Below are 15727 nucleotides of genomic sequence, written 5' to 3'. Positions count from 1 at the left end.
GGAGCTATGGGGGGAAAAAAGAGGAACAACTGTAATAATATGAAAAATAAAGATTTAATTTAAAAAAAAAAGAAAACAATCTTCAGGTTAAGCATGATGACAGGATATGGGGGAGGGGTGCAGGTGTATGTACAGAAACATTTTGGGTTAATATTGTTTTGATATTAAATCAAGAAGAAAAAATAAAAAGGAAAAGGAACTTCTTTCAGTAATGGCAGAGCAGATAATTCTGATCAGTTCTCCTGATGAGGATAATATAAAAAGCTTGAAAAAATATACAAATCAGCTGCATAAAGGCATCTGGAAATGAATAAGGTTACTCATCCAAAATTTAAAAATTACCCAACTTAGATTACCCATTACTAGCAAGATGGCCCATTACTAGCAAGATCGTCCATTACTAGAAAGATCGTCCATTACTAAAAAGATGGCCCATTACTAGCAAGATGGCCCATTACTAGCAAGATTGCCCATTACTAGCAAGATGGCCCATTGCTAGCAAGATTGCCCGTCTAACAAATAATAGAATTCCAGAAAGGTTAGCATGTAATTTGGGGCCTGTTTTTTTTCCTCTGGGACCATCTGCTGATTCTAGAAAAGGCTCCTTAGTGGCCAAAAGCTTAACTGCCTTTTTTAACAGCCTCTAAGAAGCGCTGGTAAGACCCTGGGATAGGATAAGGGCAATCCATCAGCAAACTGACCTTTGCGGGGAGAACAGCCCAGCTTCAAATCATCCGACACCTAAAATGGGTTAAGTGAGACTTTATTGCTAGTGCAGTTAAGCAGCTGCCAGAAGATAAAATATTCCTTTCTACAGAAAAATATCACCCTGGGCCTCAAACTATTTCCACAAATAATGTATTGAATTCAAGATCAAGCACACAATCAATACTATCCAGGCACATGAAGAGATAATATGAATCAGAACCAGCAGAAACAACAGAAAATAGAAGTGCACCCACAGGAGCTCCAGGTATTGGTGTATCTGATGCACACCTGGTTCAAAGATACAATTGAAAAATTCAACAGAAAATTCTAAGACATAAAAGAAAGGATGTGGCAGATTTTTTAAAGAGCTAAACAAAAATTCTAGACCAGAAAACTAATAATCAAAATCAATAATCAGAATGAATCACAAAGAGAAAATGACAAAAAAAAGGTAAAAGACATAGAGATACTATGGAAAGGTCTAATATGTAAGAAATTTGAGACCTAGAGAGATAGCAGAGAGGTGATTAGGCAGAAGCAAAATTAAAAAAAACATCTGCAAAGACTTTTTTTTAGCACAGATATTCTAGATTGCGTAGAGATTTATTTGCATTTATCTAATGACTAAGCATGCTGAACATCTTTTCTTATGCTTATTGGCCATCCAAAAATCGTCTTTGGTGAAGTATCTGTTCAAATTTTTGCTTGTTTTTAAAAATTGGGTTGTTTTCTTATTATTGAGTTTGAGAGTTCTTTATGTATTTTGAACACATGTTCTTATCAGATATATGATTTATAAATATTTCCTCCCATTCTGTCACTTGTCTTTTCATTCTCTTAACAGTGTCTTCTGAAGAGTAGAAGCTTTAAGTTTCATGAGCCCAAATTTATTAAAATTTTCTTCTATGGATGATGCTTTTCATGTCAAATGTAAAAAAAACTTTGCCTAATCCAAGGTCACAAAGATTTTTCTCTACAAGTTTTTATCATTTTGGTTTTCAATTCTTAGGTTTATAATCTATTTTGAGTTCATTTTTGTATGTGGTACAAGGTATAGACTTTTTCCCAATTGGCCCAGCACCATTTGTTGAAAAAACTGTCCTCGGTACATGGACAGGCCTTTGCGCCCGTGTTAAAATCAATTGGCAATGCACATGTAGAGGGGCTTTTTTTCTCTATATATGTCCCATTGATTTGTCTCTATACCAATATCACATGGTCTTCATTGCTGTAGCTGTATACAATGTCTCAAAATCAGGTAATAAAAGTCCTCCAACTTTGTTTCTCTTTTTCAGAATTATTTTGGCTATTCTTGGTCCTTTGTATTTTCATATGAATTTTAGAATTAGCTTGTAATTTCCTACCAAAAATAAAACTAACCTACTGGAATTTTTATTATTTTGCATTAAATATATAGATTGATATGGGAAGAACTGGTATCTTAACAATATTGAGTTCTCTGATCCACGAACATGGTGTCTCTTTCCATTTACTTAGTCTCATGTTATTTCTCTCAGCAATGTTCTATAGTTTTCAGTATACAGATCTCGCATGTCATTTTTCAGATTAATCTCTAAGTATCACATACTTTAGCACTATTGGGATAGGTTAAGAGAAAGTTCAATTTCCAATTGCTTGTTTTCGTGATTTGTATATTGATCTTGTATCCTGAAACATTTCTATATTCAGCAAGTGCTAGTATTTTTCTTTTGTAGATTCCATCATAAATGATAATGTTATGTGACCAAAAAAAAAAAACCAAACACGACCGTTTTTCTTCTTTCTCTGCAATGTGGATCCCTTTCATTTCTTTTTGTTGATTTATCGCACTGTTTAGAATGTCTAGTAGTGTTGAATAAACACGGTAAGAGCCCACACGCTTGACTTGTTCCTGATCCAAGCCACCATCAAATATGAAGGCCAGTTCTATAGTTTCCTAATGCTCCCATTCCAATCTACTTTACACACAATTAAAATGATCACTGTAAAATGTGAATGGGCAAGTCACTGCTCTGCTTAAAGCCTTCCTGATTTTCCACTGTCCTGAGAAAGAACAACTCTTGCATGCTCTGTCACTGACCATCACTCTGACGTCTTTTAAAGTCACACCGGACCCAGAGCACTGGGTTCCAACCAAACACGCCTCTTTCAATTCCCCCAAGCTCTTTCATCCTAGGGGCTATGTACTGCTCTCTCAGCCGGGATCACTCATTCCTGACTCTTCAAATGTCTGCTTCCCCCTAGCTCTTCAGTTTTAAGGGCTCCTCAACAAGGCTTTCTTTGACCTCCCAATGCACAGTAAGTTCCCCCTGTCACTCCCTCCTGATATTTACACTCACCTACTTATTTTATGTGTGTTTCCCATTCTGAACTGTAACCTCCTTGACAGCCAGTTCTCTATTTTATTCACCTCTATTTTCTCAGTGCTCAGAACAAGTGCCAGCACATGGAAGGCACTCAGTAAATATTTACGTATGAATCAAAATGCCAGTATCATTAAACACTCACTTCTATTACAAGATTGCTCTTTTATAAGATTAACTAAGAAATTAGCCCTGGCCGGTTTTGCTCAGTGGATAGGGCGTCAGCCTCTGGACTGAAGGGTCCCAGGTTCGAGTCTGGTCAAGGGCACATGCCCAGGTTGCGGGCTCTATCCCCAGTGTGGGGTGTGCAGGAGGCAGCCAATCAATGATCCTCTCTCATCATTGATGTTTCTATCTCTCTCTCCTTCTCCCTTCCTCTCTGAAATCAATAAAAATATATTTTTTTAAAAAGAAATTATGCCCATGGCAAAAGTGAAAAAAGTGGCACTGCGTAATTTTTTTTGTCATTTTACCACTTGAAAGTAACGACTCCCAGAAGTAAGGCAGAATTGAAGACGGTGCTTACTATAAGTACAAATACTTCTTAACAATATCTTAATACAATGATTTAAAAATGAGTTGCACATAACATAGGTTTGACATGAGGTTGTTTAAAAGTTTAGCTGCCTACATTATATAGCAAACCCTCTTTAACAGTCATTATTATTGCCCCATAAAGTCTTATCCAGTTGCTTAATTCTTCAGCATTTTTAGATATAGTCAGAATCACACAATTAAATACTCTCCTATGCCTATTGTTCAATTGTTTTCCATATAGTTTTTAGGCCTACTTGATATAGAATCTAATCTGGGACTGAATTCCATCTTTTTGTATTTTTTAGTACAGAGCAAGATAAATGAGAATCCTAAATAAAGGACTGCATGTTGATTAGCTCAAGAAATGAATGAAATTATTTCATCAAATATTTTCTTAGTATATATTCATTAGTATACATTTTCTTTATAGTACCCATTTATTCAGTTTTCTATAATATGGATTAATTTTTATTACTTTAAAAGGTTATTAAAGTCATCTTTATAGCTCAGTTATATAGTTTCAGCAGACACATTTGATTCTTTGTATAAATATACTCTATAGATGAGTATATAATATTCTTTACATATTCCCATAAAATTAATATTGGGGGAGTTATTTAATTAACTTTATTGTAACCTCATTACCAAAATGATTTTTTCAAAATAATTTAGAATCCTCAAGGTCACTACTCTCTATCCTTCATTTTTTATTTTTATTTCATGAAACTTTAGACATTCATACCCTCTGTGGACCAGATTTAGCCTGCTCAACACAGTATGTGTATAGCATGCTCAATATATTTAGCTTTAAATCTAATTCATGTAATATAGAATAACTTTATTCTTAAGAGAGAGAGAGAAACATTAGTGTGAGAAATATCAATCCGTTTCCTCCCATATGCTCATTAAACCTGCAACCTAGGTATGTGCCCTGACCAGGAATCAAACCCTAAACCTTTTGGTGCATGGGACAACACTCCAACCTACCAAGCCACCCAGCCGGGGCTAGAATAACTCTTAATCAAGAGGACCTAACTACCTGTTCCTTCTAATGTTGTTTAACTGGCACTTCCAGGTGTTAAGCTAACAAGCATAGGTCAGTTAATATCACTGAAGTTGAATGTAAAATTAAACTTAAACTGTGTAGACTTAATTCCATTTAAATTATAGCATGATTCTGGGAAAATAGATATGAAAAGGCTTGATTCACTTTTGAATCACATGCAATGCTAAAATAAACATAATAAACACCTCAATTCATCATTGTAACAAGTAAAAAAAAAAAAACAACCTCATTCTGCCAGGATAGAAGGGTAGGTATCTTGTAAAAAGGGATGTAACATGGTACATCCCTACATCTAATTTAAATCATAGTAATTGGAACCATGCTATATATGTCTATATATGCCTAAAAATAAAACACAAGGGCACACTAATAATTACAGTATTTTAAACACATATAAATTAATTTAAAAGTTAGGGAAAAGTTACAACCAAACAGAAAGCCAAAGAAACGTATACAAAACTATTAGCAAACATAATCCCCATTAGTATGTAACCTCCCTGACCCCATTATAGGTAAGCTCCCTAAGGACACAGATTGTTGTCTGTTTTGTTCATTCAAGTTCTTAAGACCAGCACTTTGCACATAGGTACAAATGAATAATAAATCTTACATATTTAACAGTATATATTAACTAGAGGCCTGGTGCACGAATTCATGCACCATGGGATCCCTCGGCCTGGCCTGCGGGATCAGGCCGAAACCAGCTCTCCAACATCCCCCGAGGGGTCCTGGATTGCAAGAGGGCGCAGGCCAGCTGAGGGGCCCCACCGGTGCATGATCAGGGCTGGGGAGAGATGAGGGAGGTTAGCCAGTGGGAAGGGACCATGGGAGGGCTCCAGCACATGTCCAGCCCGTCTCACTCAGTCCCGATCAGCCGGACCCCAGCAGCATGCTAACCTACTGATTGGAGCGTCTGCCCCCTGGTGGTCAGTGCACATCATAGCAAGCAGTTGAGTGGCCTTAGCATATCATTAACATATTACACTTTGATTGGTTGAATGGCCGACCCGTTGACCAAACACTTAGCATATTAGGCTTTTATTATATAGGATAATCCATAAATAACTAAATAGAGGAAAGAATATTCTAATAGATCAAATATTTTTTGTTTATAGCAGGAAAACTAATTCTGAAGAATTTAGGAAGCAATAAAATGAATATAAAACTAAAATTGTGATGGCCCAATTCAATCTTTATTTGATGATTCTTTAGAAGTCACACCACAGGGTCATTATTAAGAATTCAGTGAAATTATATATTATCAATGTTGTTGAATACTATTAATATAAATTTAACTTAACAGAATACCAAATAATATAGATTAACCAAGTAATATATATGCATATACGAATAGCCCACAGACACAAATAATAATGTGGAAAGAAGGGGGCAAAGGAAGTGGGTGGAGGGGGGCAAAGGGAAGAAAAATGGAGGACATCTGTAATACTATCAATAATAAATAAATAAAATTTAAAAGATAGCTATGATTTTGTAAAACTAAAATTTTTATGAGATACTGAAAAGCTAACTTTATTAAAATGTCTCTACTCAGAAAATGACTAAAGAAATCTTTATTTCAACTAAGATCTGGATTTCTCCATTTCCATCAACTAATTTCCCTAAATATTTTCATCACAATACAAAATGTGTATCATAATACTTCCTCCACTCAATGATTAAGGTACAAAAGATCAGCCATCAAAAGCTCTGAAGTTTTCTCCTGACAATGAAAAAAAAATGGCAAATTCAATACTCATTTCGCACCAACTTACTCTAACTTTTGGCAAGACTCTCCGAAGTGTCTCAGCAGGATTCTGTCGCATCAAAAACGGGAGATTTGCAATCACACTTGTTCCCTGGATATCTTGACCAGCACTTACAGAGAAAAGACAAATTTACAATTTGTAATTGTAAGCTGAATACCTAGTTTATGACTATAAAAAGCAGATTAATTTGAAAAATGGCTGCTTTTAATGACAAACACTAAGACTTAGACAAAGTTTTAATTTTCAAACACCATTACTTAAATACAAAAATAAAACCAGGACAGAAATTTCATTAAGTAAATCTTATAACATGTGCATGAAAATATTAAGCTCATGCTAAAAACAAGATTAACTTTTAAGTTTAAAAGTTTTTAAGACTATTATTAAATACTTTAAAATTCTACCTCATTTTTTTTTCGTATGACCTACCAATTTGCTGTACTGTCTAAAAATTATAAATGGAAAGTTTTCATCATGGTAAAATATTAATAATCACTACAACAGGAATAGCAACAAAACCAACTACACAGAATCATACAACTTCCTTCTGTTATAATGAAGTTACCTGTGGCCGGCCTAGACTAACTCTGTGAGTTGCAAGAACTTCTTAAAGAAATACTCAACATTCTTAAAGGTCAGTGGGGTATATTTATACAGTTACCTTTTTGACATATTATTCATTAGATCACAAAAGTTTTATCAAAATAAACTCAGTGACATAAGATTTCCAAGTACCTGACATACTATATAAAAGATGCTAGAAAATGTGGCACTGCTATTCTGATACCAATTTACATGCTAATTGCTGATGCCATATTTATTTATCTTAATTAAAATTATTTTAACTTAGCTCTTCAAATGGAACTATTTGTTATTATATGTATGTTAAGATCTTAATATGGTTTTTAAAGTATTATATTTGTTTGCTTCAGTTTTATAAGTTCTGTTAATAAGAAGCAGATTCTGCAGAGCTGCAGAGCTATGAAGAAAGGCATTTGCCCTGTTGTAGTAAGGTAGGCTATGAACCACCAGTCAGCACAATATTCCACTGCTGTCACCACTCCCTAAGTCAGTGATGGCGAACCTGTGACACCTGTGTCAGAGGTGACACTCGAACTCATTTTTTTGGTTGATTTTTCTTTGTTAAATGGCATTTAAATATATAAAATAAATATCAAAAATATAAATCTTTGTTTTACTCTGGTTGCAAATATCAAAAAATTTCTATATGTGACACGGCACCAGAGTTAAGTTAGGGTTTTTCAAAATGCTGACACGCCGAGCTCAAAAGGTTCGCCATCACTGCCCTAAGTGAATACTTTAAAAGACAAAAGTCAAGAAGGAATGGGACTGAAGTAAGGGACGCATGCCAAGATGGGAAGATGGTCAAAAAAAGGAAATTAAAGTTGCATATAAAATTACTAGTTGTAGTGGGTTGAATGGTGCCCTTCCCACCCCATAAAATATGTCTCTGCCCTAAGCCTAGATTCCATGATGTCATCTTCACTTGAAAAAGGACCTTGAGCCCTAACCGGTTTGGCTCGGTGGATAGAGCATTGGCCTGCGGACTGAAGGGTCCCAGGTTCGATTCCGGTCAAGGGCATGTGCCTTGGTTGCGGGCACATCCCCAGTAGGAGGTGTACAGGAAGCAGCTGATGGATGTTTCTCTCACTCATCGATGTTTCTAACTCTTATCCCTCTCCCTTCCTCTCTGCAAAAAATCAATAAAATATTTTTTTTAAGAAAAAAGAAAAAGGTCCTTGAGATGAAGAGACCATTCTGTTTACCCAGGTAGACTATAAACCCAGTAACAGGCATGAAAAGAGACACTCAGAGGAGAAGACACAGAAAAGAAGGCCGTGTGACCACAGAGCAGAGACTGCAATGATGCAGCCACAAGTCAGGGATGCTGACAACCCACAGAAGCTGGCAGAGGCAAAGGACAGCCTCTCCCTAGAGCCCTGCTAACAACTGGGTTTTGACTCAGTGACACTAATTTCAGAACCCTGGCCTCCAGAATGTGAGAGAATAAATGTCTTTGTTTTAAGCCATCTAGTTTATGGTAATGTATTATAGCAGCTTCAGAAAACAAATCCACTACTAAAGAACTGAGAGAGAGAGAGAGAGAGAGAGAGAGAAAGAAAGAGAGAGGGGGGGGGTAATGTTTCATATGACAATTTCTGGCCTAGAGTAGAGGATCAGTAAATGTCTCTTAAAAAGATGAATAAGCTCTGGCCCAGGTGGCTCAGTTCGTTGGAGCGTTTCCTGTACACCAAAAGGTGGCATGTTCCCGGTCAGGCCACATACCAGGTTGTGGGTTTGATCCTCAGTCAGGCTGCGTGCATGAGGCAGCCAATCTCTCTCTCTCTCTCTCTCTGTCTCTCTCTCTCTCTCTTCCTCTCTAAAAATCAACTCAATATTTTTTAAAGGATGAATAAATGGATGACTCACCGGGTGAAGTTCCCACCTCTGCATAACATTCTTGAAATGACAAAATTATACAAATGGAAAAGACAGTGGTTTCCAGGGGTTAGAGATGGATGTGGAAAAAGATCCTATCTAATAAGGAGGGAATATGCTAATTGACTGCCCTGCCCTCAAAGATGGCGGCACCCACAGCCAATATGGAGGGAATATGCTAACTGACTCCCCCACCCTCAAAGATGGCGGCGCCCACAGCCAACAAGGAAGGAATATGCTAATTGACTGCCCAGCCCTCAAAGATGGCGGCACCCACAGCCAATAAGGAGGGAATATGCTAATTGAATGCCCCACCCTCAAAGATGGCGGCCCCCACAGCCAATAAGGAGGGAATATGCTAATTGAATGCCCCACCCTCAAAGATGGCGGCCCCCACAGCCAATAAGGAGGGAATATGCTAATTGAATGCCCCACCCTCAAAGATGGCGGCCCCCACAGCCAATAAGGAGGGAATATGCTAATTGAATGCCCCACCCTCAAAGATGGCGGCCCCCACAGCCAATAAGGAGGGAATATGATAATTGACTGCCCAGCCCTCAAAGATAGCGGTGCCCACAGTCAATAAGGAGGGAATATGCTAATTGACTGCCCAGCCCTCAAAGATGGTGGCGCCCACAGCCAATAAGGAGGGAATATGCTAATTGACTGCCCCACACTCAAAGATGGCGGCGCCCACAGCCAATAAGGAGGGAATATGCTAATTGACTGCCCCACACTCAAAGATGGCGGCACCCACAGCCAATAAGGAGGGAATATGCTAATTGACTGCCCAGCCCTCAAAGATGGCGGCACCCACAGCCAATAAGGAGGGAATATGCTAATTGACTGCCCAGCCCTCAAAGATGGCGGCGCCCACAGCCACAAGATGGCGGCACTCAGTCCCCTCAGCCCCGCCGGGGCAGCAGATGCACGGCAAGGCCAGGCCCGCTCGCTCCGCATGCCTGCCTCGGGAGTCCCCTCGTCCCCTCAGCCCCATAGCCACCCAGGGCCGGCCTGAGGCTCAGGTAACCAGGGCCGGCCGAGGCTTGTGCTGCCGGCAGTGGCAGCAGCAGAGGGGTGATGGGGGGTTGCCTCCCGCCCCTGAGAGCTCCTGGACTATGAGAGGGGGCAGGCCGGGCTGAGGGACCCCCTCCAGTGCATGAATTTTCTGCCACCGGACCTCTAGTGTGACTATAATAGTGTAACCTGCATAATGAAAATCTTAACTGTCTTGATTGTATCAATGTCAATATACAGGCTGTAATATTGTACTTTAGTTTTTCAAAATTTTACTGTAAGGGGAAACAGGTTAAAGAGAACATTGGCATCTGTATTATTTTTTACAACTGTATGTGAATCTACAATTATCTCAAAATAGAGTTTAATTTTTAAAAAATCAGTCAATGTGACAGACTTTAAAAAAATACATATGAACATCTCAACAAACACAGAAATCTGACAAATCCAACATTCACTTATAATTTAAAACTATCAGCAAACTAGAAGTAGAAAGAAACTTCTTCAACCAGATAAAGGGCATCTATGAAAAACTTAGAGCTAACATCATACTTAACAGTGAAAGAATTAATGCTTCCTCCCTAATCATGAACAGGACAAGGATGTTCACATTTCTGCTCATATTCAACACTGTGTTGGAGGTTTGAGCAAGTGCAATAGGTAATAAAAAGAAATAAGAAGCTTATGGATTGAAAAGGAAGAAATTAAGCTGTAAAGTACAAGATAGCCAGTACAACTAATAAGTGAGTCTAGCAGTGTGGCAGGATACAAGATCAAATAGGATTTGAGAAAGTGATATATAAGACAGGTAAAAAAGGTCCAATATACTTTTAATATAAGTCCCTAAAAAAGAAAACCTAAGCAAAGGAAGCTTTTTTTTTTAATTGTTTTATTGCTTAAAGTATTACAAAGAGTATTACATATGTCTCCTTTTTTTCCCGCCCTTGACAATCCCCTGGCCTCCCCTACCCCCCAGTGTCTTATGTCCATTGGTTATGCTTATATGCATGCATACAAGTCCATCGGTTGATCTCTTACCCTTCCCTCCTGCCCCCCGACCTTCCCACTGTAGTTTGACAGTCTGTTCGAGGCTGCTCTGCCTCTGTATCTATTTTTGTTCATAAGTTTATAATGGTCTTTATTATCCATAAATGAGTGAGATCATGTGGTATTTTTCCTTCATTGACGCAAAGGAAGCTTTTAAAAAATGTTATTAAAAACCCTTTCTTGAAATAAAAAAAAAAAAGATTCAAAAGAGCACACCATATACCTTAGAAAATCAATCCAACAGAATTGAGATATATTATTGGACTTTAAAGGAAAAGAAAAATCCTTTGGGCATCCAAGCAAAGTGAGCAATTTACTTGTAATAGAAACAAAATCAGATTGTCATTAAACTTTACTAACAATAATAAGATATTAGAAAAGCAACTAACAACTGATAAGTGACAATGCTTACCATAAACAGAACTTGAAAAAATAAAATGAGTCTAAATTGCAATCACTATAATCTCTATCAACAAATACAATCTAGGCCGAAACCGGTTTGGCTCAGTGGATAGAGCGTCGGCCTGCGGACTGAAGGGTCCCGGGTTCGATTCTGGTCAAGGGCATGTGCCTGGGTTGCGGGCACATCCCCAGTAGGAGGTGTGCAGGAAGCAGCTGATGGATGTTTCTCTCACTCATCGATGTTTCTAACTCTCTATTTCTCTCTCCCTTCCTCTCTGTAAAAAATTAATAAAAAATATATTTAAAAAAAACAAATACAATCTAGGAAGATCCAAGATGGCAGCAGAGTAGGTGAAAATTACACTCACTGCCTCCCAGAACAACACTGGAATTAAATTATAGAACATTCAACCTGAATAACCAACTGAAGACTAGTTGAACAGAAGTCTTATAACCAAGGATTTACAGAAGGCACATCAAGACTGGTAGCAAAGGCAGAGATATAAAAAGCTTTTCTTTAAAATTGCAGAAGACCCATCTGGCGTCAACTACATGCATTCACTACTTCGCTTTGTTCTGGCAACAGGGCTCCTCTTCATAATGATGATGTTAAAAGTGATATGGCAAAATCTAGCTATCAGAGGTGGAACAGCACAGTCGACATATTAGTAAATGCACACTAGAGGAAAGCGTGAGGAGGAGCTGGGGACAGGGTTGTTTATCAGAAAAAAGAGTAGACTTGGCTGTACATGAAAGTAGGGCACCAAGCGTGCAAGATATCCCTGGTGTGCACCTGGTCATTTCTTGGGTGCTGTGTACCTGCTGTTATCTCCTGCTGACTTTGGTCCCAATCAGTATAAATAAACCAAGTATGTGTGAATCTATGCCACCAACCATTGAATGGAAGAAACCCCAAAACAATCAGTATTGGTTTAGGTCAACAGTATAAAATTCATGTTATTGCTATTTGATATGGTACATGTAATTTTAAAGTAAATGTTTAATCAATATTTTATTTATATAGTATGTTATTTTATTTTTTACTAGAGGCCCGATGCACGAAATTCGTGCAAGAGTAGGCCTTCACAGCCAACGCGGCTGCCTGGATCCCTCCCTCGCAGCCGCAGCAGCTTCCTTGATCCTGTGGCTGCAGCCCTGGCTTTGTCCGGAAGGTCATCTGGAAGGATGTCCAGTCTAATTAGCATATTATGCTTTTATTATTATAGACTAGAGGCCCGGTGCATGAAATTCATGCTGGGAGGGGGTGTCCTCAGCTCAGTCTGCACCCTCTCGCAATCTGGGACCGCTGGCTCCTAACCACTTGCCTGCCTGCCTCATTGCCCCTAACCATTCGCCTGCCTGCCTAATCACCCCTAACCCCTCTGACTGCCTGCCTGATTGCCCCTAACCCCTCTGCCTGCCTGCCTGCCTGCCTGATCGCCCCTAACCCTTCTGCCTGCTTGCCTGATTGCCCCTAACCACTTGCCTGACTGCCTGATCACCCCTAACAACCACTTGCCTGACTGCCTGATCACCTCTAACAACCTCTGCCTGCCTGCCTCATCGCCCCTAACCACTCTGCCTGCCTGACCAATCGCCCCTAACTGCTCATCTGCCTGCCTGATCACCCCTAACAGCCTTTGCCTCAGCCCCCACCACCATGGCTTCATCTGGAAGGACATCCAGAAGGTTGTTTGGCTGTCCGGTCTAATTAGCATATTATGCTTTTATTATTATAGATTTTTATAAAATAAGCTTTTTAGACTTCAAAACCTACAACTTTCAACTGAAAGGCACTAGGAATAAGCATCCTGGCTACACCCTGAGCTGCTCCTTTTTGCCCTGATTCTGCTTTCTTTGGGACATGTTCCTTTTCTAAGATATATACTCAGGAACAAAAAGACACAAGCCCACTCAGCAAACCATTCCTCTAAAACTAAAAATAACTGGGGTAAGTATCTAATCTGTGCACTAGTGACCAAAAAGGCAAGAGGAAGGGGAAAAAAAGACTAGTTAGATAAACGAATTTAGGACAGCAATCTTTTAAATTCTAAATTAATGTCACTAATTATTTTATTCCCATTGGGAGAGGCGCCTATTTTAAAGAGCCATTTATAGTAATATCTTAAACCAAAAAAAAAAAAAAAGTCAACTCACTCAAGCATTTTTTATGGTAATAAAAAACTTTGTAGTCTTCATTGTCATCCCAGCTCCTGCCACTGTCATGGTAACTTCATCAGTGACGGGAATGACTTACAGCTACTTTTTGACCCCCTCTAATCCAACAATGTTTCATCCAAATTTTACATTCTCCAATGCTTAGCACAGGATCTAGCACACAGAAAATGTTCCATAAATATTTTATTTAAATTCAATTTGTCTCCACATCAACAACCATTTTCAAAAGTTGGATCAATCATTACCTGGAAATGTTCCATTTCTAGAATCTTAAACTCTGATCTTATTTGCTGCCCATAAACTCTTATCTATTTTTCCATTGCTAAATGCATTTGTTATTCTTGTCACACTCCTAATCCCTCAATTTCTTCTGATTCTCTAGTTTCTAATACTCCTCCTAGTTTTTACTTTCTTACTTGCCAGCCTGAACCTCCCTGACTATTACTTCAGTCCCTACTAATGACCTTGTTTCTTCAATTCTCCTAAAAATAAAAATAGTATCAAATATACTATTACTAGGCATAATGCTAATAAGCACCTTACTTGCAGTCATCTTTTTAAATTCTCACAATAATTTTATGAAATAGATTAAATATTATTATTAGCTCCATTTTATAGATGAGAAAATTAGGGCTTGAAGAGATGAAGGTACTTGCCCAAAGTTACGCACGCAGCCTGTACAACTCCAAAACCCATGCACAAACCATTACACAACACTGCCTCTCTTCCAACCTATGCACCCAGCCAATACCAAATCCATCCATCTGCTTTTTCCATCCCACTCCTGATCCTAAGCTATGTAGCACTACTAGAGGAAAATGTATAACTACGTTGCTTAATGCTTTTAAAAACATAATTTTTTTAAGAAAGCTGGTTCTCAATGATGCTGGAAGTAAACAAAATAATAACGAATTTGTGAGAAATCAAGAAAAGGACCAGAAATTCTTGGTATATCATATTGCCTAAAGAACTTACAGAAATATTATTTTGGGTCTCTAAAAATGCGGCTATCTGTACTAGTCTATGAAACCCATGTCCTTCCCCACAAAAAAGAATAAGCTGTATGTTAGAACAGATCTAGATACTGACAATATTGTCTTTCTCTATTCTTGTATGTACCTTGCTTCAACCTTCTAGGACAGTGGTTCTCAACCTTCCTAATGCCGCGCCCCTTTAATACAGTTCCTCATGTTGTGGTGACCCCCAATTTCATTGTTACAAATTGAACATAATTAAAGCATAGTGATTAATCACAAAAACAATATGTAATTATATATGTAATCATTCGACCCCCAAAGGGGTCACAACCCACAGGTTGAGAACCGCTGTTCTAGGAGCTCAAAATCTAAGGAGAAAAACAGATTTGCACATAAGAATCCTGACTATAGAGCAAAAAGTCCTTCTCTTTTCCTAGCCAGACAACCTTCATGCTTTATTTAATCCTAAACCAGTAAGAAAAAGGAGAGGGGAAGGAGCATATGCTACCCAGAAATGACACCATAGCATCGTCACTATTAGAGAAATTAACGTGAGAATTCTAGCTCTGCTACTGTTCGACTCTGTGCAGAATCTGAAATGATTATATATGCAGAGCCTGCGATCCCAATCCTAGCAGCTCTCATTTCAAAATCCAAAATATAGCACATAAGTAGCTGACACTGCTTGAATTTAAACGATGAAGCAGATGCCACAGAGGCCTTGCTTTGAGTTTGCAATGAAAACTAAACTTTAAATAGTTGATATTTAATAGTTGATATTTAAATAGTTGATATTTCTGTACTCAAAGTAAATTATTAAATAGTTTGTTTTCATGATAGAACAAAATTAAGTGATTAGCTTAGAGAATTAAACTTCCAAGAAAGACAAAACTTTCTTTTAAGACAAAGATGACTCAAGAATATAAAGCAGAGAATACTGATATCAATCAATAACGTAATTTTTCAAATGTGGCACATTTTCATTACTACAAAATTAAATCCTTAATAATGTTAAATCTTCAAAATATCACCTCAAATGTTTACATAGTTAGAGAACCATTCAACTCTGCTTGTAGTCATCATACTTAGAATCAGAGAGTAACAAAATATATTGTTTCATAGCACCAAAGAAAGAATAAAAGAAAAATTAAGATTTAAGTGTCATTCTGTGCCAAGCAAGGCACTTCATACATATTTTCAAATTCA

The 15727-nt window shown here is 38.1% G+C and overlaps 1 protein-coding gene across 7 annotated transcripts in view; it reads right to left on the bottom strand.

Annotated features, from left to right (window-relative positions):
* PPP4R4 (protein phosphatase 4, regulatory subunit 4) overlaps window positions 1-15727 on the bottom strand; it is an 89814-nt gene that overhangs the window by 59055 nt on the left and 15032 nt on the right. For 6 of the 7 annotated variants that reach the window (XM_014535304.1, XM_014535278.1, XM_014535276.1 and 3 more), the window contains one exon: window positions 6447-6549. The exons of the other annotated variant lie outside the window; for it this stretch is intronic. In XM_014535304.1, the coding sequence (XP_014390790.1) occupies window positions 6447-6497 (51 nt within the window). In that variant the 5' untranslated portion in view covers window positions 6498-6549. Of the gene's footprint in view, window positions 1-6446; window positions 6550-15727 lie in introns of those variants that run through there. 7 annotated transcript variants of the gene reach the window in all.

Source organism: Myotis brandtii, unplaced genomic scaffold (assembly GCF_000412655.1).
Source record: "Myotis brandtii unplaced genomic scaffold, ASM41265v1 scaffold1013, whole genome shotgun sequence".
NCBI classification, from domain to species: Eukaryota; Metazoa; Chordata; class Mammalia; order Chiroptera; family Vespertilionidae; genus Myotis; species Myotis brandtii.
Note: the sequence above shows the minus strand (reverse complement) of the source record. Positions and strands in the feature narration are given on the sequence as shown.